This window comes from Lutra lutra, chromosome 6 (genome assembly GCF_902655055.1).
Source record: "Lutra lutra chromosome 6, mLutLut1.2, whole genome shotgun sequence".
Taxonomy (NCBI): Eukaryota; Metazoa; Chordata; class Mammalia; order Carnivora; family Mustelidae; genus Lutra; species Lutra lutra.
Genome location: NC_062283.1, coordinates 146,843,248 through 146,866,894, shown reverse-complemented (window position 1 = coordinate 146,866,894; position 23,647 = coordinate 146,843,248). Strand labels below are relative to the sequence as shown.

Below are 23,647 nucleotides of genomic sequence, written 5' to 3'. Positions count from 1 at the left end.
GGAAGAGGGAGAATGGTTAACAACCACATAAGACTTCAGGTCCCTTGCGTAGGATGACACTGTCACACACGGAAGCCTCCCCAGCGCCACCTCCACACACGAATCAAGGAGCTCAGGCGGAGTGGTGGTGACGTACCTTTAGCTGCTGCAAAGCTCTGGCGATGACCGGCTGACTGGATGTCTGCTCCTGGCGGAGAGTCATGAGTCCCTCGATGGACTGCTGGAAAGTTTTTCTCTGGCTCGTAAGGTGGGCAGACTGCATGACCACTAGTAAAAGATTATCCACCTGGGAGGAGAATCAAGCACAGGGCTTAGAAACAGACCCACCTACTGTTTCCCTCTCTAGGTCAATCCCTAGTCCAAAAACAACGCCAACCTCGTCAGGGCGGCCAGGCCAGGAACCCCGGGGTCAGAAAGGAGTTTGCAAGCACAGCGACTCCCTGCCGTGGGAGCCATGCGCTGCAGCGGGCACTGCCGTCTGAGGTCTCCCCACAACGCGGAAGAATCCCGTGGAACCGTGCAGGTATGGCGTCTCTCAAACAACCTAGAACTGCAAGTAACTCAGACTCCTGCAGCAGTGTGCGTGTGTGCATGTGTGAGTGCATGTATTCGTGTATGTGCGTGTGTGTGTTGGAGCGGCCTGTGAAGCTGGAAAATGCAGGACTAAGAGAGGGTGAGATGAGTCGCCTTCCATGAGACAGACAAAATCGATACTTTGTTATCTTTTTCTTCTAAGTGACAGTCACTGCAGTATCTTGCATAGAAGTGTGGGTGATGTGATCAGAGTTACATATTATAATGATCATCTCAGAGTACCAAAACACACGTGTGCACGTGGTACACACGTGTGCACGTGGTGCACATGCGCACACACAGACCTGGAGGAGGGAAAGTGAGACTGGAAGCAGGGAACTGAAAGTGAAACACCGGACTGGGTCAGGACCGGGATGACAAAGTCTGACCATGGCAGTGGCTCTGGCTGCAGGGAAAGTGTCATTGACAGGAAACGCTTCGGGTGTGTTAGGGCTGGTGATGAGCAGGCAGGGTAAAAAGATGAGTCTATATTAACTGTCACATTCTGGTTTCAACAACTGAGTGGCCAGAGCAGCATCTGGTGACACATGGAGCACAAGTGGGAGAGATCATGTGAAGTCAAAAGGACAGTACGCCAGTGTGCTCAACGCTGGTCAGGCCCGTCTGAGGCGCATGCGAGCACTCAGCACCACTGTCCCGAGGGGAACACAGACAACATGTGAGCCTTCCCACGGGTTTTAATCAATGAATTCTACAAATCACCATAGGATCCCTACTCGGTGGGTAGGTAAAATAGCCTTTACGACAAGAATGTTAATAACAAGTAAACCAGAGTACGTGAAGAAGCAGAATTTCTGAATTGCAAATTAAATGAGGGAGAGAATTCCTTTTAGATCATGAGCATACAGATCATGGCTGAACTAAGTAAAGATATAAATATTTCCAATAATCCAATACAATTTAACATACAGAATTTGAAGGAACGTTTTAGTACATTAGGAACGTTTTAGTTGTGATGCAAAATTTCTGAAACACTGAGGCGTATTTGGGGAGTCTACACTTGAGACGACTGCGGCCGTTAAACCAATCACCCAGGAGCTGCTAACAACTTATTTTCCCTAAAAATATTTTCAGAAAGTAATCCTGCTTCACGTAGGGGTGGGAGGAGTGGACATGGGCCTGGGAGTGACACACCTGCATGCTTCTCAGGGTATCGACCGTCTCCACCTGAGGCACGATTTTGACCGGCTGTGCTTCCCACGTGGCCCAGCTGTCTTCCGGGTCCAGAGCGCGGTCGCTGTGCTTGGTGAGCAGGAGATAGGCATCAATCAGGGCGTCATCTGACTCCTTCGAGCAATCCTTTCCCGCGGCTGCATTGAGGAGCTGCAAGATAATGCTCTTCTCCGTGGCAAGATTGCCTGGGACAAACGCCTGCAAGTTTTCCAAGCCAGGAATCTGTACCTGCAGAAGAAATGATCCCACGTCTTAGCCTAGGGAATGTCCCATGTTATAAAAGTGTTGTTTGAAATATGCAGAACTAGACAAAGACAAGCGGGTGCGGGGAGGCCAGCGCTGAGGACACTGCGGGAGCCCAGTCCCCTATGACTGGGGCAGGACTGGGGCAGACTGGGGTGGAGCACGGGAGTGCTGTGCGGGAGGCCTGGGAAGGCTTCTCCACTCACTGTGCGTCCTCTAACCGCTTTATTTTCAAGAAGCAAGAAAACACCCGTCAGGGGAGGAGCGCCAGCCTAGAACAACTTGTCAGTGCCACTTTGTGATGCTTACAGAAGGTCACCTGACTAAGCAAAAAGGCAAAAAAGGTTAGTACGGAGTCACTAATCATTCTTGGTGGGGACATCTTAAGAAGCCTTTTAAAGATCACTTCAACAAGGAACACATACATGACACTGCTGTGCAAATCACAATAACTGCAGGGAAGATAAAACTGTGGGCCTGGGACCAAATTTCCAGGAACAATATCATACACAGAATCTAAGTACTTAGTCTCAAACAAATGGTAGCAAAGATGAGGACTCAGAAAGGGGCTCTCGTGATGAGTGGGGCACTGATGGCCGAAGTCCCTGTAAAAACTGAAGTGTTTCAGAAAATGTGAGGGTAAAAAAAAAAAACGACTTAAAAATCAATTATTAGGGGCACCTGGGTGGTTCAGTCAGTTAAGCATCTGCCTTCGGCTCAGGTCTGGGATCGAGCCCCATATCGGGCTCCCTGATCAGTGGAGAGTCTGCTTCCCCACCCCCCGTCCCTCCTCCCCAGGTACACACACTCACATGTGCATGCTCTCTTCCTCTCCCTCAAGTAAATGAATAAAATCTTTTAAAAAATCAGTTATTTTGGGGCACCTGGATGGCTCAGTGGGTTAAGCCTCTGCCTCCGGCTCCGGTCATAATCTCAGGGTCCTGGGATGAAGCCCCGCATCGGGCTCTCTGCTCAGCGGGGAGCCTGCTTCCTCCTCTCTCTCTCTGCCTACCTCTCTGCCTACTTGTGATCTCTGTCTAATAAATAAAATCTTTAAAAAAAAAAAAAGATTTTATTTATTTGACAGAGAGAAAGACAGCGAGAGAGAGAACACAAGCATGGGGAGTGGGAGAGGGAGAAGCAGGCTTCCCACAGAGGAGGAAGCCCAACACCAGGCTCGATCCCAGGATCCTGGGATTGTGACCAGAGCAGAAGGCAGACGCTTAGCGACTGAGCCACCCAGGCATCCCAACTAATTTTAATACAGTATGAATAAATATTTGGTTACTTTATCTGCATTCTAATAGTAAGTTAGTAAATACGAAAAACTTTGTTTTACGGATTATTTCACTGAAAAATTATGAGAAAGTCTTATTACTGGGATCAATATATAGCCAGCAAAGCCTAAAATATTCACTACACGGACCATGAAGAGAAGGTTTTCTTGTTTTAGAAAAAAACAGGAAAGGCAAAATATTCCAATTATACCATCTTTAATATTTACCTTAACATACTGTTTTGATTTCAGAACGTCCAGAAGGTCTCTAACTGGGGCTGAAAATATGAACTCTGCTGCTATTTCCAGGTCCTAGGATCACAGTTACAAAGAAACTTCTTTAGGGTTAGCTTGTTAAAAAAATAAGGTAAAAGAAAAATTTTAAAAAATCAATTGGAATAGTTAACTCACCTTTCTCAACATTTTAGCAAATCCAAGTGCCTTGGAGGCTCTTTCTCTAGCTTCGTGAAAGAGCTCCTTCAGTGCTCGACTAATCTCTATAACCGATCGCCTGCCAAGTTGATTAAAATCCAGTTAGAGTGCATTAGAGTACATTAAGAAACAGACAGCAATAAAGATGAGGCAAATTCTAAATCACACTAATAAAGAGTGAAGATTTGGACAAATGGGAGCAAGCAATTATTGAAAATGTTCTTGAAATATTCAGAAGCTTGCTCTCTTGTGGTTTTCTAGAAAGTACTTGTATTCTTCAAATAAATAAGGCATACATAATAACCTTCAAATAATAGTAAGCTTAATTTTCTAAAGATTTCCTTACAATAATTTCTTAGAGTTTGAGAAAAAGTTCTTACATTGACTCCCAGCTCAGGATCTTACTAAAAAGGAATATATACATGCAGTGGTAGGCTGGTGAACATTTATCAACCAGCTTCTCTCAAAGAACTGTCTTATATGGTGCTCCGAGACTTCTGTGGTATAAATACTCCCATCATTGCTGCCTGCAGGCCACCAGTGTGGCAGCATTGAGTGGCAACTGGAGAAGAGATGAGTGTGATCGCACCTCAGCTCGCTGGGGCCGGGAAGAGCCAGCCCCGTCACCCACTGCACACTGCTCGGAAACAACCAGAGCACCATCAGAGCCATTCTCTACTTCACCATCTCTGATCTCCAATTTTCCCTGCTTATTCACAATTCACCGCATTGGCTCTCAAAACTGCAGGACCTTCTAGAAACTGACTCATTCTGATTCTCGGCTCTTCAGCACTGTCCCAGGTTAAGAAGCTGTGTGGACACTTCTTGCTTTAACCCTAGCATGATGACATCTCAGGTGTTCTGAAACCCAAAATATGTTTCTCATCAAATTTTGGATGATGAGAGCAAACATTTCAGCTCTAGAGAAGTCAGCTTTCCTTGAACGTTTCCTAAGGTTGAATCATACAATACAGCTAGTAATTGGTTACGGAAAAGCCGTATGGCTGACAATCCCACAGAAACAGCAACTGAACCTGATCCAACCTGAATACTAGCTCAGGACAGTAGAAGAAATGCAACAGATATGTAAGGCATGGTTTCATGTATTCAAGCTTAAAGTCCAACAGAAGGAAGAAGCCATGCATAAAAACAGAAATGTGCCAGTGCCAATTAAATGTATTAGTGGACTGCTACAAAGGTGGGGGGAGACAGAAACATAATTATTGAATTAGAGACATTCTAGGACACAGGGATGAATTCGCTCTACTCATTTTTAGTCAACTTACAGTGTGTCTCCCTTTCTCTAAAGTCACTATTTTCATTAGGCTAACTAAATTCTAAGTTCATCTTCCAAGAAAATTTCACAGAAAATCCTAAGCAAGCCCATGAAAAGATAAAACAACAATAAATAGAAATCTTTAGGTCTCCTATGGAAATGCCTAAGGTCCAACATGCTTGGGTTTGAATGGGGCCCATTCTAGACTCATCGCCACAAGCAGAACTCCATGAAGTAAGGGATGGGAAGGGAAGGAGCGGGGCCGCACCTGATTTCGTCAGAGGCATTGCTGTCATCAGCGCTGGTCCAGAACTCTGCGCAGCTCTCCTGCAAGCCGACCTCTAAAAAACTTCCTGTCGACTTGAGCAGCATCCCCGCGATGTCACTAGGAAACAAGGACACAAAAGTAAACCAGGGAAGAAAAACTGTCCTTGCTCATTCTAATTCTTGAAAAAGACAGTAAAAGGGTCACCTACTGTTTTAATAGTTTGAAAATCAACAACAGTAAGAATTTTCCTCTACATAAAATCATGATGCATGTGAAAAAGAGGAACTCTCCTATTTATGGGCAAGTATCTATATTTGTTCTATTTCTACGGTTTTATCATAAACCTTAAAACCTTAAATTATATTCAGAGCAGCTATATAATTATTGTACAAGTGTAATTCTCATCTTAAATGTCCAAAATGGTATAAAATAGTCTCAAATACATATCTAAGGAAAGCTGTTTTTAAAAGCTTAATAAACTAAACGATAGCACAAGAAAACAAAGCGAATTTCTTAAATGCACCTGTTTTTACAAATTTCCCTCACAATTAGCTTTCCATCGTCCATCAACGTGAAAGGTTCCTTACAGTCGATGCCTCTCGTCGAGCACACAATCTAAATGCTAGGGTTAAGATGTGAGCCCGAGTGTATAAAACAAAACTAAATCAGTATAGTAAAGATTCACCAGCAGCTTTCTGACCTCTTCAATCAAGGAAAGGAACTCCTAGCTAGGAAAAGACACTGAAACAGGGTCAGAGGTCTCATCAGAGGAGACCGAACCCAGGCGCAGGCCTGGCTGCACCGGGCCGCAGGCAATGCAGAACGGAAGCCGGACAACAGCAGTGGGAAGGGGAGCTCGGTCAGGAAGGGAATGGAGGAGGGGAAGGAAAGTCCAGGAAGAAGAATGAATATGAACAAAAGGCATGAAGCTGTGTTAAGCAAGAGACCCGCTGTAGAAAGAAACTGCACAATGTGAAAGGAGCAGAGAGGTGGTAGAGTAAGACTGAGAAAGCCCACTGGGGCCACACGGGAAGGCCTTGTGTGTCATGCTAACTCGACCTTTGTTTGGTGGGCAAAGAGGCTGGGCTTTAAAAGTAACCCGGCGGGAAAGTGACCCGATTACAAACCCACTGTCAAGAACGACAGTATACAAGGATATCCATGACAGATTTACCCCACAAACACTGAACATCGGTTATGTACTAAGTAGCAGGGAGCAGAACAGATAAAAATCCCTCCAGTGAACAGAAGATAAAACATGAAATAAAAAAGAGAAAGATATAAGTCAGATACTGTTAAGTGCTACGGAGAGAAATAAACCAGGGCAGGGAACTCAGAAGTGCTCGTGAGAAGGAACTGCCATGTTAAATATGGGGAAGGTGACGTTAAGACAAAGACCCAAAGGGAGTACAAAATGGGTCATGAAAGGAAGTGGGGGAAGAGCAGGCCACGCAGGGGAGCACCAAGTGCAGAGGACCCCAGGCAGGAGCATGCCCTGCCCGGGAACACAATCCAGAAGCCAGGGCGACTGTGCGCGGCAACCCAGGGGAGCCAGGGAGGAGAGGACGGCAGCAGCCCAGAGACTCGGCGGACCGTGTCCAGCCGGAGGGGCCGCGTTCAGGCACTCCCATTCTCACCGAGGAAGCAGGGAAGCCAGGGAGTCTTTGGAACAGAGGGGAAAATGGTCTGAGGTGCTGTGAGCGAGACCCCTGGCTGTGGTGTTGAGAGCGAACCAAAGGGATGAAGAGCTGAGCAGAGAGACTCCTGGAGAGCGCCTGCCGGCACGTGGGAAGGAACAGCCTGGCTAGAGCGGCAACGGGAAGTGTGTGGAGGGGTCAGATTCTGGATCTTTGCTGAAGATCAGCGGTAGCGTGTGAGACAAAGAGAGCAGTCAGGGATGGCTGGGAGACTGATGGAGCCTGGGCGAAACAGCACGTAAAGGAGATGGGCGCCGGGGTGACACCACAGGCTCGGCCGAGTGAGGGCCGTGCCTGGGACCAGGCCCTCAGGGGGGCCTGGAAAGCCTGTGAACTGCTCGGAGCAAGGCTGGTGCAGGCCAAGGCCAGAGCCCCCACCGCACAGACCTGAGGGAGGAGCAACAGAAACAAGGAGACTGACAGGAGGAAATGGGGACGCAGTGAAATCCCATCACTTGAATCTGCAGCACAAACAAACAATGACCTTTCAAACAATCTCCTCTGCAGGCGGCCCAGCCTGGGGCCAGAAAGTGCACAGAGAAGAAAGGGCAGGCCGAGCCAAACGACAGGAGACGGAGAGAAGGCGAGATGCTACAATGGGCAGGGAAGGCCCTTCCTCAGAAGACTGACTCTGGGGAGCGACCTGGACGGGAAAGGCAGATGCCCGGGGAGTCAGGGCCTGAGGGGCTGGAGAGCTCTGGAAAGGAGCAAGCTCGTGGCTCGCTGGAAACACAGGTGGAGAGGATGTGAGGAGGATGTGAACAGAACAGACGGGGAGGGCAGCAGGGGGAGCTAAGGTCCTGAGCAGGGCACAGAGATGGCGGAGTCAAGGACACTGCGCCACTGCGGCGGAGAGAGAGCCCGGTGAGCCGAGGCCCCGAGGATAGACAGCAGGGAGGGGAAACTCCTCCAGGGGGAGTGCCAGGGACGCACAGAAAGGAGACAGCAGCACTACAGCGGTGGACGAGGCGGCACACACCGACAACGGGTCTAGAGCCGAGGGGTCCGGCAGCAGGGAGGGGCCCCCGCCAGGGGCCACTGAGGTGCACCCCACCATCAGCCGTCCACTCCTGGAAAACAGACGTTCCATTTCCAAACACACACCTGCAACCACACCCCCCCTCCCTCAGGGTTTTCCTCTGTTTACATGTCTAACTGTGCCTCATAAGGAAATTCTGTGTTTACTAGAACATCCTAGATCAATCTCGGGAAATGCGTACCTTGGGTTCCCCATGTCCCCACTGAGACTGATACACGCAGGTCTACAGTCCTGTGCTACTCTTCAGAGGCCTAAGAGGGTTTGCACGAAGGCAGGGTTCCTCAACTTCAAAACTGACATTTTGGGTGGACTATGCTTGGTTGGGGGGCTCCGCCGTGCACTGCACGATGTTTAGCTGTGTCTGCGGCCTCTAATCAGTCCGACCTTCCATCACCACAGTCGAAACTGTTTCCAGATGTTGCCAAATGTCCTCATGGGGCAACCTGCCCCAGGTGAGCATCCCCACTCGAAGTATCCCAAAACCCAGGGAAGAGGTGCGCGTGCACACACACGCACACACACACACAGGACTGGTTGTCACGTGCACGTAACTGAACAGGCAAACAGGCCGGCAGGTGCACGCAGGAGCACAAGGGTTCCTACCAGAAAAGCTTTCCAGCCTGTGCTTCTCCTCCCCGGATGTAATGGGTTATTTCTTTGGTGAAATTCCATTCTTCTTCTAACAGGTTTTTCAGACTGTGGGACGCTTGAGGTAAGTGCTGCAGCATTTGGATCCAGCTTCTCATGTAATCAAAATACACCTTAAAACACAAAAATATAAAGGAGATACTTGAGAATGGAACTCAGCAGCTCCGACTTTCACCTCTGTTAACCTGGAAGCTACAGATCGGAAGAGCCGGGTAAGGAGGTCGCCAAGCACGGAGCGCGGAGAGAAGGAGACTCTTCGTCGCAGAACCGCCCTCTAAATGGGGATGTCTCTTAAACTGCAGAGCGCAACTCCCCGGCAACTCAGCACATTATTTCCAATCTCTACAGATCACCGACAAAATAAAATGTTCACAATCTACACAGAAGTGAAAAAAAAAAAGAATCAAATAATAGCACCCAAAAACATCCGTTATTAATATATTGTGAACATGACTCCTTTAAGAGGTTGGGATTGTTCCTTGTTTAACTCCTTATTTTAACGTTAGACAGTATCTTCTGTGTTGAGAGGGAATGAATGCACTTTCCCCCACCACCCCTCCCTGACACCCAGATTTCTACGACAGTGTTTTTTCAAGATTTATGACATATAAATTACGATTTCTAATCAAAATACCCAGTTCCTAACAGCCTTCCCATTCCTAACTCCTTATTTTGATGTATCCGCTGCGTACTGGGGTTTCTCTCCACAGCTTTTCTCGAGGCAGGGTCACAGCTGCTACACTACAAACCCTCGCTGCCATTGGATTCCTCTACCGAAAGGCCAACTTGCTGAGCACGCAGTACCTTAGCTACACACTCCCTGTCCCAGGACGCTGAAGGTATCACTCTTCCACCACCTTCAAAGGCTGTGTGTTGTTCAAATGACGAGCCCTGACGCCAGCCTCATCTCCTGCTGTCCCCGCTCCCCTCCCACCCGGAGCTGCCTTGCTTCTCCTCTGCCCGGAGGCTCCCAGGGCTCTGTATTTAGTCTCAGATCGCAGCTATCTCACCGCGCTACCTCTCAGAGTTCGCTGGAATGAATGCTTTCTGAAATCCAGTACTAATTTTCAGTAGGCAATTTCAGGTCTTTATTTTAAGAAAACGGTCTTCTGTTGGTCTTCTGGGCCTCCAGCAGCCAGACTGTGCGGTGGTGCCCGTATGACCACGAACTTCACGGGCTGCTAGCAGCTGGCATCCTCCTGTGCACCACGGTGCCTTTCGAACCACTGCTCTTATGGTCTTATTTAAAACCAAAACAAAAGAAATACCTGCCCCTCTAAGATTTATGTCACCAGATACACCACTGAACCCGTTCTGCATACTGTCACCTACTGACTTCCAGCTGCCCGTCCTCCTTCGTCACACTCTGACACCTCACATCGTCTTCTCTCCGCCCCAGGCTCAGCCGCCACACTGTGCTTCACCCCAGACCTGTCCCTACAGAATCACCTCTAGGCCTCAAATCATCAGTCCAAACAGGCTGACTCTAAACCCTCCTCTCGTCCTCCCAGGTTTCTGTCCAACTATCACCTCTGCGACTGTTCTCTTATTTAAGCCTTACCTGAACTCCAGGCCACAGGTTTCTCTCTCCAGGTCACCTCCCCCTGCTCCACCCCCTTCCTCCTTATTCAGCTTAGAAGCCACAGGGTCACCCTCCCCACGCCCCTGCTGCTGCCACCTTGCCCATTCTTTTCAGCTCACCTGCCTACCAAACGCCAAAGCACTATGAGCCTGACGAGCCCATGCCCCACGCCCACACTCAGGAAGCTGAGGACATGCGTGTCACGGGCCAGGGAGGAGCCACTGCTCTACACATCATAATCCCAACCACACGGTGTACGTTTCTGTTAATATTTTTGTCCCTCTCCACCCATTCTCTTCCTTCCTACAAGCAGTTTGAAACTCCACCATTTTTCTCAAAGAGCCGGTGCCCACCCTCACCCATCTCACCCCTCCTAGCGAAGGAGAAAAGGCACGAGATAGAAACCCCTCATGTTCTCAATACCAAAAACGCACAGCCACGTGTGACACGCCGTCCTCCCCTTCCTAGCAGTGGCCGGGCGAAGCTTCCTCCCGATCTCGACACTTGTGTTTGGAGACTCACCTCCTCACGGCATGGGAGGAACCTTGCACTAGAGATTTCCCTCTTCTCTGATATGCACATAATTCTGTTCACTTCTGTCCCTTAACAAAATCAGTCCCAAAGGCTTTCACATGGCCTCTGGTAACGTCAATTTAAAAACTCTCCCTGGACCCGCAGCCTTCACTACGAACCCCACTGCAAGAGCCAGGCCTCAGCGGGAACCCCAGCCGCGTGCGTCCCGGCCCTCCCTCCTGCGTCTTCCGCGACTGCCACATCTTGTTCATCAGTGTCACATTTTCATTCCTCTTCGGTTCTTTTTACGTGGCTTCCTTCGACCGTTCACATGTTCCTACATCTCTATCGTGTTTACTGTCTCGGTTCTTTTGAAGGCCAGGCCCAGAGAAATGAGCTAAGACAGCAGACAGCTTCAAGACGGCTTGTTGCCTCAAGCGAACACTCACCAAGGTATGTCCCCAGACCTGCACACAGTCAGGGTGACGATGTCACACAAAGTAAATCCCCTGAAGTCACACAGATTCCGCATGGCGACCTGCTGACCTCAGCTTCCCCTCCCCCTGGGAAGCTCACACTCCTCCTCGGCCAGCTCTGGGAAGTGTTCGCACTTCTGCTCCCCTGTCTCGCAGATCTGCCCCGACAAGTCCTCCATGGGGACTCCTCCTGCTTCTCTCCTGACCATGCACACCCCGGATATCCCAGCTCTAATGAATCCCTGACTGGGCTATGAGATATATAGAGCTTGGGCCCACCCTCATTGCAGCCCAAATTTCAAGGCAAATAATTATAAGAGTTTTCTGGAGGTAAGGAGAGGAGAGCAGTGTAGTCAATTTCCTCCTTTACTAAACATGGAATTTCATTCTTTCCTCTTCGTTCTTTTTGCTGTTTTTTGGTGAGGCCCAGAGAATGGTGCTGTGCTACCCATGATGTGACTGATCATTCAAAGGCCATTCTCCCCTCCTTCCAAACGAAAACACCAATTTTGTTTGGGTTCCCCCAGTTCTCAAAATACGCACCTGCCATTAGCCACTGAGCGTACTCTGAGACACAATTTTAAAGTCACTGGTAATTTCTAGCCCTTCATCTGTGAAATTAAGGAGATTAAGGCAGATCTTGCCCTGCACGGCTCACTGGCAGCAAAACCAAAACTAAATCCCAAGCACTTGTCGCTCAAGCGAGTAACGTCCTTCCCTACACTTCAGATGGCCCACAGGTTCACCACCGACACTGAAGCTGAAGGACCTGGAGGGCACAGCTCACCTGCCTCATTCTTCTCCCTCCTGTCCCAGTGACTGCATGCAAAAGGGTGCTGTGGTGCCTCTGCGAAACCACCAAAGACAGTTCAGAAAACAAAGCATTTCCTGGCTTTTTAAACTCCTACTTTAACCATCCACTGAGAGAGAGCAAGAAAATAATTTGCTTTTGCTTTTTACCATGACTTTTCAATGATAAGGACTTTTCTAACCTGAGAAATAAATGGTATTTCAAAATGTAGCCACATTTTACAGACTCTGGTCTTTTATGGATGCTCCCTCAAACAGTCAGGAAATAATTTCAAACTCAAAATTATTTCTTGTGATATGCCAGATACTGTAAGTCCCCTTCGTACCCTCGTTCTTCTTTCTATCCTTCCACGACAGAGGCTGGAAAGCTAAGTATTTGCATCCCTAGACTCCTCGACAGTCAAGAGGCAGGAAACAGGTTTGGCCAACACGACACAGAGGAACTCTGTCAGCAGTGGCTCCCGAGAGAGCGTCACTGCTCTGGACTGAGCTGGCAAGGATACTTTCTCCCTTTTGCTCTTTTCCTTTCCTCTAGCCTAGAAAGTGGGGGTGATATCTGGGTGTGCTGGAGCCATCCCAAGACAGGAAAAGTGAAAGGTCACAGAAAACAGGTCTTTAAAACATTCCAAACACAATATACCCTTAAGCACTGTCATTTTTACTTTGTGTCATTGACCCATCGCATGGCAGGATCATCCGTGCATATACTCTCATGCCTCCGGCCTGTGGTTACATACTAACACTCTGTGGGGCAGTGCGGAAGACAAGAGCACCTCGGGCCACGTCAAGCTTACAAAGCTTCTGGGCTAGCTTACAAAGCTAACGAGCAGAGCAGCAGACCACTGAGTGCCAAGAGCACAGCCCCGATTACAGCTGCCGTGAGAGTGTGGGGAGGGTAAATGCACATTAAAGGCCGAAGTTGCCAGATAAAGCTTTCTAGAGAAAAGTAAAACTTGTAAGTAAGTCTTAAGTGGGTAGATAAGGAAACGGGACGTGTCTACCAGGAAGGACTAATAGGAGCAAAAGGACAGAGGTTAGAAAGCACCAGGAAGTACAACACCTGTGGTGTGAGAAGCCCGGGGAAGTCCTCTTGGGAAGAAATCAAAGTAAGCCTGCTCCCGCCAGATCCTAGTATTTACAGTTCCCCGGCTGTGCGTGGTTCCTCTGCTAACTCTTGACTCAGCTAAGAGCTCCCAGATGTCCCCAGGCTAGCTGAGAGGACCCGTCTCCAAGTCGTCCCTGCACCTCAGCAGGAGTCCACCCTGGCACCTAGCACTCAGGGTGCAAGTACCCCCCATGCCCAGGTCCCAGCAGACCATGAGCCTCTTACTATCCACTCCGGCCTCCCCAGACCTAGCAGGGCAGCGACAGAAATGGCTGATGCCAGACGATGTGATACAACAGGACTGGACTATGATTCCATTTCTGGGCCATTCTGCTGTAAGATGAAGACTCTTAACGTTAAACAGTGAACTAAGTTAAGCTTCCTCAAAAATTCTAATGCCAAAACCACTGAGGATTTGTTAAAATGCGGATTTAGGTGAAACAAATTTAATCCAATACTAGATGATGACAAGGTCAGGTTGGAGACTGCCCCCCTCCCCGCCCCCGCGTTCACTCTCACGTTTTCGCGCTCTGCTCTCTCTCACACACATTCACACATCCCTGCATCCCCGCTCCCCACACCCCCGGGGGTCTCACCATCAGCATTTTATGCAGGTCCTCCTCGAAGGCGTCCATGTTGCAGTCCGTCCCGTCCAGGTGGTCGAGCACCTCGTGCAGCATGAACTGGTAGTACTGCTTCATCAGCAGGCCGCCCCTGAGCACCTCTTTACACTCCCTCACCAGCTGCGGGGCACAAAGTCTGTCACTGCGCGCACCCTCAGCGCATCCCCCTCCTCAGCCTCGCAACCTCCGAAAGCCCTAACATGCTTTCCAATTCCTTATCAGTTCTGTTTATATAACTGTCTTAGTTGTCTCAATTAAGAACTGAATATTGAAAAGAAAAGTAGTTAATATAGCATGAATACACAGAGAAGCTATCATACGGGCAAACCGATTTGTGAAAACATATGCCCCCACAAATACATATGTGTAGAAAATAAAGCACAGAAAAAGATCTACTTTTGTACTAGTTTGCATTCTGTAAGACAAGGGTAGGAGAGAAAAATCCCCTAACAAAACTGATGATTTTTGTCTGAAAACCTAATATTCAAATATACATAACGTGCCACAGAGCATGACAATCTTTGTAATAACTCAGCACAGCAACTACTGTGATTTGTGACCTTTACCATCAAAAGCCTCTAATCACCATCAAACCTAGGATCGATGTGTTGAAATGAGATGGAAGCCAAGGGAAAACAAATCTAAACAAAGAGCTGAGTGCCAGCATGGGCAGGCCCAGCAGGAAATGCTGGAAAGGAGTGGGAGGCTGACATGGGATGACTGCCCTTTAAGTCTTTTCATCATAATAGTAATCATGTATTATCATAATATTATTTAAAATGATGGCGATAAATAAATTATGATGAACCTATGTAATAGAGCACTCCTGCAGACACTAAAATCTTATTTTTAAAAAATATTTAAGGGCAAAAATTCATATATATATATTTTTTCTTTGACTTCTGTAGAAAAAACAGATGGAGAAAAATACACCAAAATAATTACAGTGGTTATCTCTGAGTGGCAGCATAATAGGATAATTTTCATTTCTGTCTATATCATTTTCTGTTCTTTTCAAATATTCTAAAATAAATATGGATTGTTTTTATAAACATAATTTCCCCCTTAGGAGGTTCTAAAAATAATTACCCACATAAGAGAGCCATGGCTAGAATTAAATTTATTAAAAGCTGTTCTGTTCAGATGTAAATTTCTCTGTTAAAGATGTCACTTAGGGGCGCCTGGGTGACTCAGTGGGTTAAGCCTCTGCCTTAGGCTCAGGTCCTGATCTCCGGGTCCTGGGATCGAGCCCCGCATAGGGCTCTTTGCTTAGCAGGGAGCCTGCTTCCCTCTCTCTCTGCCTGCCTCTCTGCCTACTTGTAATCTCTCTCTGTCAAATAAATAAATAAAATCTTTAAAAAAAAAAAGATGTCACTTAGGTGACATTCGCTTATAACCGAATCTATGAATGATCTTAGCCAAAATTTATTTTATTTTGCTTCTAGTAATGCTACATTCATCTAAGTATTGTTTTTATTTTTTAAAATATTTTAACATAAAGTGCTGTTTCATCCTCACAATAGCCCCATCAGCAAAAGGTAAACTCTGCCTTGTCTTACCACGTTACATTCCTGAAGTATTCATTTTGTGAGAAAGGGAAGTATTTTACCCAAACTTCCTAAATTACCACTGCAGTCAGGTGGACAAGTGAGAAGCATGGCCAGCGGGGATGACAGGACAATAGCCGGAAGCAAGGTGCTGAGCAGCAGAGCGAGTGAGGAAGCAGCGCTCTGGTCGGTGCCAGACGGAAACTTGAAGTGAGGACAATGAGGTCCGCGAGTCACCCCCTCCCAGCTAAACCTATTCTGTGCCTATCACATGGCCTGTGCTTGTCCCCAGATGCCATCGGTCATCACCAATGAGCTCCTAGCCCTTCCATCATGAGGGGATGGACATGCACAATCGACAAAAACATATCTTTCTCTTTCTTTTTTTTGCCAAAATCTGACATGTTTATTCTGCATAGTGGATATGGTAATATCATAAAACAAACACTCTGCAGCATTCACTGAGCTAGATACAACAGCTTCCAGTCATTCCTGTTACCTCTGGAGTATCAAACTCCCTAGACAATCCCATCCAAAATGAATGAAAACAAGAAAGCAGCAGCTGTCAATACTATTTAAACCATGCAACTGTCTAAGCAAGCAAAAAGTCCAAACATCTCCCCACTGCATACTCTAAAGACGTTTATCTGTTTCCACACAGCTTAAATAGAACAAAAAATAAATAAATTTAAGGAACTTAAACTACTTCTAATGAGTGAATTTTAAGATTCCAGCCTCCAAAGACCGATGTTTACAGACTATGTCACTTCATCACCGTACTTTTATATCCTTTTGGAATAAGGAAGAGATGGCAGAAAGGTTGAACAACAATCTTATCTCTGAGGACTCCACACAAAGAACATTTTCATTATTTGCAACAATTAAAAAAAACCCTCAATCCAAAATAAAAACTACAAGCCTACAGAATAGCACAGTAATCACTAAATATTTTTAAGGAGTGCTTGAAACAGACCTGCTTAATACTCAAGAGAGACGGTTCCCCAGCTGGTCTCTGTTCCAGTCTTAACTTCAGACACTCATGTATCACATTCAGAAGGACTCGACAGAGCACCAGGAAGGCAGGCTCGAAGGAGGGTAAGTCCATGGACTTCAGCTCATCCCACGACACAGTACTGCACTTCTGCTCCGAGGAAGGTGGCTTCCTGGATAACTGCACATAATCGGAACCCCACATGGGGTGTGGAAATTCGGAAAACTAGAACAAAAATTCAACAAAGGTTAAGAGAGCATACAAAACCACGTCCTAAGGCTGCGGTTATCAACTATTATTCTCTATAGTTTGCAGACGATCTACAAAATCACAAGTTTGCAGGAAAATATTCTTTAGAATAATTCAACATTTTCAACACAGACCCAAGAAGTTCTAAAAGTAATAAGAAATCATAACAAGGACACCAAATTATAATATTTTTCTCAAAAAATCATAGCAGAAAAAGAATCAAGCTCATCATTTGCATCCAACATTTTATCATCATACTTAAAATGATTAGAATGCTTTATTTTTTAGGTCATATACATTATTAGCCATAACTATCTTCAGACTGAGAAAACCAGAAATTATTGAAATTGGAGAAAAGATTACAAAACCAGGGAGCCGTTTACATAAACACAAAAACTACTTGGTGCAACCAAACTCTTCTAGTCCGTTGCTCTCCTGAGCCATGCCAAATGACGCTGATAGAAAAAAATTCATAAAATTGACCTGGCTGGTCCCACTCAAGTATCTGTTATTCAATGTTCCCGGGAATCCCAGTGTTGCTCATCCCTCCTTACAGTTACCCTCTTCAAATGCCTTACACTTTTCCTTATAGGACAGGGGATGTGGAGTTTTCCTTAGACCCCTAGCAACATCATCCTGACCAATCATATCCAAAGACCTTCCCTTCTCTTTTTATTGAGAAAATAGAGGCCAACAAATTCGAAAACCTCAACTTCTTGTCAATTTTTTTTTTTTTGAAGATTTTATCCATCCATCCCAGAGAGAGAGATTGAGAGAGAGGGAGAGAGAGAGCAGGGGGAGGGACAAGCAGACTCAGCACTGTGGGCGGAGTCCGACACAGAGCTTGATCTCAGTACCCTGACATCCTGACCTGAGCCAAAACCAGGAGTCGGACGCTTAACCAGCTGAGCCATCCAGATGCCCTTCAACTTCTCTTCAGTTTAAAACATCACCAATTGTAGCTATTCTGCCTCCATGTCATTCCTATCTATGCTCCCTCTCATGGAGTGAATTCTTTTTTTTGTGTGTGATTTTTTTTCTTTTTAAGATTTTATTTCTTTATTTGACAGACAGAGATCACAAGTAGGCAGAGAAGCAGGCAGAGAGAGAGAGGAAGGGAAGCAGGCTCCCTGCTGAGCAGAGAGCCCGATGCGAGGTTCGATCCCATGACCCTGAGACCATGACCTGAGCCGAAGGCAGAGGCTTAACCCACTGAGCCACCCAGGCACCCCCATGGAGTGAATTCTTAATTGGTCTCCTCTGCTCACATCCTTTTATGCTCAACACATACTTCTGCATTTAAATTAATGCATACTTCAGTTTCCCGCAGCAGCCAGGAATTTTTAAATGATACATCATTTTTAAAATATGGTCAATGTGGTTAGGGTTAAGACATGTCTGTTTAAAAGCTTTAGGTGATAATAAACACTTGTTTTCCTCTGGTGTACAGAATGATCTCAGGTCAAAGGCTTCTTCAAAACTCTACAAAATTCCGCAAACTTTCTCTGATAAAATTCTAAAGAATTTTTTTGGCATTCTCTAGAGTTCCAGCCTGTTCACTCATCTGCTACAGGCTCACTGGGAAAGAGAACAATCCCTACTTGTCCATCGTGCAAGACAACACTGCGTGGGAGACCCAACAGCCAGACCCACACTGCCGCGGAGGAAACGTGTTCCCACTGGTGGTGCCCGGTGGGTCAATCCGTGTCCAGTGAGGAACAGACATTAAAAAACTACTGAACACTGAAGAGAAAACAGCAGTTTTAACTAAGGGAACCAAGGCGAAGCATTGAAACAGCGACACTCATTAATGGAGGAAAAACAGGAGAGAGACATAAAATACTCTACCGCACAATCGCACTGAAGTCCTCTGGAAAACATTTAACAAACCAAGATTCAAATTCAATAAAGGCAAAACTGAAGGAATGTGGTAAAAATTAATAACTTAGACATTAACCTCAGGAATTATTACCACAACAGAGCAAAAGAAAAAGGAATGGAAGTTTTGAGTGAAAAATAGAGACATGGAAGTCAGATCTAGGAGCTTCACGGGAGGATAAAACAGGAGGCCAGAAAGAACAGGAGGAGGAGCTGGAGGAGAGCTTTTTGCACAGTCAAGATACCACTAATATGCGAAGAAGAAAGAAGATACCTCTTTGGACAGGGAAGAACTCAAAGTACAATTCATTTATCTTCACTGAAGAACTTCACTAAAAACTACTGAGGAAGCACAGTAGGGTCTGGTCAAATGAAAATTAAATCAGAATAAAGATCCCAAGACAAAAATACCCAAAGAAGTGAAAAGCCACGGAATTAGCAGAAGTTACACAGGCAGATACAACTCCATGATGATAACTTGGTGGAAGACTATAATCAAGTTCTAGAAAGGAGTATTTTTTTTTTTAAAGCATACTATAAGAAAAAAACCCGAGTATTAAATTCCCAATTATTTCAATAAAACACAAGAAGAGAGGAAGGGGCAATAAAGCATAAGAATGGCATTATTTGCTACTATTTCATCTGTTTATTATTATTTCCAGTGAGAAACACAGGATTAAATATGGTATAAAATCTGTGATCAACTCAAGAAACCTGGGCTAACTCAATAATCAAGACATCAATAAAAACGCAACGTAAGTACAATCATAACCCCGCTGGCACTTTGGGGAGGTTAATAAATTCATTCAATGAAATTAATGTGGAAGAAAGTAACATGCAAAAGTAAAAACAGCCCAGAAATTTTTTAAAAGAATAAAAGGGAAGAACTGCCCTAAATGATGACAAAAGTTACTAATAAACCTACTTTATTTAAAACAGAAAAGTACTGTAAACAGATCAGCAGAAAAATGTATCGAATTATCTCTAATCAATACATAAAAAAGTATGCAGCAGTTGAAGAAGTTGTAAAATGGATAATCCAATGTTAAAGAAAACTGAAAAATAATTACATCTTATCTCCCCCTATAACTATAGTCATATTTTTTTAGTTATACAGCTATTTTAGAAATTCTTAACTGATATGAGAAACTAGAGTATGTATTAACGTAAATACAAAAATATGTTTGAACATATACATATGGAAAGACTCCAAATGTTAATACAGGTTTAATAACCTAAACAGAGAGCTATACATTATTTAAGATTTTATTTATTTGACAGAGAGAGAGAGATCACAAGTAGGCAGAGAGGCAGGCAGAGAGAAGGTGGAAGCAAGCTCCCTGTTGAGCAAGGAGCCTGATGTGGGGCTTGATCCCAGGACCCTGAGATCATGACCTGAGCTGAAGATAGACGCTTAACTGACTAAGCCACCCAGGTGCCCTATATATTAGATTAAGCCATATAAAACTGCCATTTTACTCAGTCAAAAATAACCAAATATTGGCAATTTAGTACAGGGTCAACACAGTAACAGAAATTCTGGAAAGACAGTGGTGGCAGCAGGATTTTAATTTCCCTTAGTTCCCCCATAAGAACAGAGAGAATGAGGACAACAAAGTCAAAACTCCTGGAGACACATGTCCAATGGCATCTCCATGAACTACAAAGTACAAGAGATGGGGGGAGGTGAACCGTGCCAGACCCTGTAGTATCAGCACTTGTGCAAGGGAAACATAGGGGATTAATAGGGTGTCTGATGGGCCCAAAAGGACAAATGCCACAATCACTAATGACTATTCAGTAGAAAGTTCACTGCTTCTATTTGAGGACTTGAGGGAAACAGTGATTTGCGCACAAAGTCATGAGTGAGGTCAAGGGGTTGCAACAGGTCTGAAAGGGCTGAAGTGGTTTAGGCCTCCCAAATTCGTACAACTATCAACTAAAATACCCTTCCAGGACGAACCTGCTAGACTGAAATCCAACTGACCAGGGAAGTAGAGTAGAGGTAAAGAACAAGAAGGTCCAGAAGTAGGAGGGTAACACACCAGAAGATCTCAAAAAAAGAGAACACGTGTTTTGGCAATTCAGAAGAAGGAGCTCAAAGCTACAAACCCTAACACTTTCTAAACTCTCTCTTTCCTTAAAGTTCATGAAAACAAATATGTTTAAAAATGAGCAACAAAAAGACTGTGGTAGAATCCAATACAGGGTTATTAAGCAGAGAAATAAGGAGCAGAATAACCCTAGAAACAGTGAAAGCCTGCCAGAAAGACATGTCCACTAACAGAGAGGACTGCAGTCTAATTTCCCCAAGAAAGCTAAAAGAAATTAAGAAAATCATAGAAAATATAAAACAACATAAATTATAATTAGAAAGACTCACAAAGTGATAGTACTCGAAAGATAATTTTTTTAATTGAAAATCACTTTAGGGGCACCTGGGTGGTTCAGTCAGTTAAGCACCTGACGCAGCTTTGGCTCAAGTCATGATCTCAGGTTCATGAGATCGAGTCCCGCTTTGGGTTCCTAACTTAGTGGGGAGTCTGCTTCTCACTCTCTCCCTCTCTCCCTCCCCCTGCTCCTGTTCTCTCTCTTTCTCTCTCTCTCTCTCTAAAATAAATAAATAAATCTTTAAAAAAAAAAAAAAAGAAAGAAAATCATCTTAAAAACAAAAAGCTAACCAGTAGGAACATGAGCACAAATAAACAGAACAGATGATGGCTTCACAGAAATCGAAGGTGAAAATGAAGACAATTTTATAAATCAGAAAGAGAGAGAAGGAATGAAGGAAGGAAAGAAAGAAGGTAGGGAGGTTGGTTTGAAATAAAGTGACGGAGAGGCAAAGTAGATCCAAAACACATATAGTAGTGGTTCCCAGAGAAGAAAACCAAACTAATGAAACAGAAAAGAGTTAAAACATTAAGAAATTCGGGGCGCCTGGGTGGCTCAGTGGGTTAAGCCGCTGCCTTCGGCTCAGGTCATGATCTCAGGGTCCTGGGATCGAGTCCCACATCGGGCTCTCTGCTCAGCAGGGAGCCTGCTTCCCTCTCTCTCTCTGCCTGCCTCTCTACCTATGATCTCTGTCTGTCAAATAAATAAATAAAATCTTAAAAAAAAAAAAAAAAAACATTAAGAAATTCACTTGAAATTAAAAAAAAAAAAAAAACATAGAAAGCAAACAAAATCTGAAATCATATACTAAAAGGGCACTATGTATTCAAAAACACCAATGCGGAAAAACCAACACCAGGTAAACTAGTGGAGTTTAAAGAAAAAGAAAAAGACAATCCTTTGGACACCCAGGTTATAAATAAATTAAACAGACCAACAAGCCTCTACTTATAAGCAGAAACAAAAAAAAAAAATTCATATTTCCATGAGACTTTGCAACCTCAATACTGCTGGCCAGAAGACGATGAATGATATATATTAAACTTATTCAAGGAGAGAAAATACAAGCCAAAGATGTTATGGCCAAACAAACTTGCAAAAGCCAATGCTGCAAACTGTCAGGAAAAGCCAAGAATTCAGAAAACAATGGTCTTATGAGCCCTTACCAAGGACTCTACTACAAACAAAATGACTCAGGAAGCTGTTTACAAAACCAAAACAAGAGCCTTGAAAAAAAAAAAAAGTAAAGAAAAATGAACCTAAATCTAAATCTCTTATCTCTTTCTCTATGTCCATCTATGGAAACATACACACACACTCCTGTGGGGCTAATAGGAGGTGAGAATGTAAGGGAGAAAGTTCAGTCCACAATGGCCATACTGCAGATATACCACACCCATCAAACCCCAGGAGAAAGGGGAGGGCATATGCAATGTCGTAGCATTTCACTGGAAGAGCAAATCACTTCAAATGAAAGCCCAGGTAAAAGAAAAGGATTAATTCCAATATCCTCATGGTTGAGAACGAACAAATACCAATCAAAAAATGTTGGGGCAGGGGAGAGCAATAAGGGAGTTATAAGTATAACCTTAAGGGGTAAAAATAAACTGGTCATATATTAAAAGTAAAGAAAATTGCATACACAGCTTATATAAAAAATGGAAGAATATAACAGCTTTTTTTTTTTAAGCTTATCATTATCAGGGAAACCAGATTCCCCTGAAAATACATTATTCCATAGATTCTCTCTTAAAACCAAATACTTTTCATAATTCCTGCAAAATTAAGTTTAAAAAGCAATACCTAAAAATAACAAATCAAAGATCTATGAATGGAGAAATAAGATGTGGCCCATCTACACGATGGAATATTATGCAGCCATAAAGAGGAATGAAGTACTGCTACAAATACAATGTGGATGAGCCTTGAGAACAAGATGCCAGGTGAAAGCAGCCAATCACAAAAGACCACATATATGATTCCATTTATATGAACTGCACAAAACAGGCAAATATAGAGAGACAGAAAGCAGGTAAGTGGTTGCTCAGGGCTGAGGTGATGAGTAGAAGGACTATGGAGGTGCCAGCTGAAGGAGACAGGGCCTCATTTAGGAATGCTGAATATGTTCTAAAAGTAGCCAGTGGTGGTGGTTATCCAACTCTGAATATAGTAGAAACCACTGAAGTGAACACTTCAAAATGGTGAATTTCATGGTATGTGAATTCTGTCTCAATAAAGCTGTTATTTTAAATATACAAGAAAGAAAGAAAGAAAGAAGAAATTCTAATTATATGTCTAGTTAGTGGCATAATCGTAAGAATTATTGAATTATCTTGTAAACGCAGTAATTTGGTGGTATATCCCAAAGGGTATAGCCCTAAGGATGGTGGGGGAGGAGAGGGCTTACACTTTTTCAGTAATCATACTGCTGCTAGTACTACTCTGAGATTATTGTATATGTATTATGAAATATAGTCAGCATATTCTAATAATCTATTACTCTGAGACTCTAATGCCATCATTTCTATTACCACCACAAATTAAGATTTTCACTGTAGAAGAAAAGTCAAGAGAGATTACGTAAAAAATTGAAAATTGTTAATATGAAATTGGAATGTATTTTTGAAGAGAACCAAAACAACGACTTCTGTTACAATGAGCAATGAGCAATGCCAGTACTATAGTCCTAGAATAGCACTTCCCAAGAAAAGGAACAAGAATTCCCTGAAGATGAATCAGATTCCCAATCTCAAGCAGATGTATAACATAACATAACATAACATAAGCTTAAAGTAGCTTCTTACATCAGCTATCAAAGAAGTTATGAAACTCTCCT

At 44.5% G+C, this 23,647-nt stretch overlaps 1 protein-coding gene across 9 annotated transcripts in view; it reads right to left on the bottom strand.

Annotated features, from left to right (window-relative positions):
- Nucleotides 1-23,647, bottom strand: part of MAP3K4 (mitogen-activated protein kinase kinase kinase 4) — a 113,938-nt gene that overhangs the window by 27,630 nt on the left and 62,661 nt on the right. For all 9 annotated transcript variants that reach the window (XM_047733283.1, XM_047733275.1, XM_047733276.1 and 6 more), the window contains exons 4-11: nt 16,276-16,518; nt 13,729-13,875; nt 8,602-8,759; nt 5,263-5,379; nt 3,698-3,797; nt 3,515-3,598; nt 1,729-1,995; nt 137-286 (exon numbers count right to left, since the gene is read on the bottom strand). In XM_047733283.1, coding sequence (XP_047589239.1) covers nt 137-286; nt 1,729-1,995; nt 3,515-3,598; nt 3,698-3,797; nt 5,263-5,379; nt 8,602-8,759; nt 13,729-13,875; nt 16,276-16,518 — 1,266 coding nt within the window. The remainder of the gene's footprint in view (nt 1-136; nt 287-1,728; nt 1,996-3,514; nt 3,599-3,697; nt 3,798-5,262; nt 5,380-8,601; nt 8,760-13,728; nt 13,876-16,275; nt 16,519-23,647) is intronic.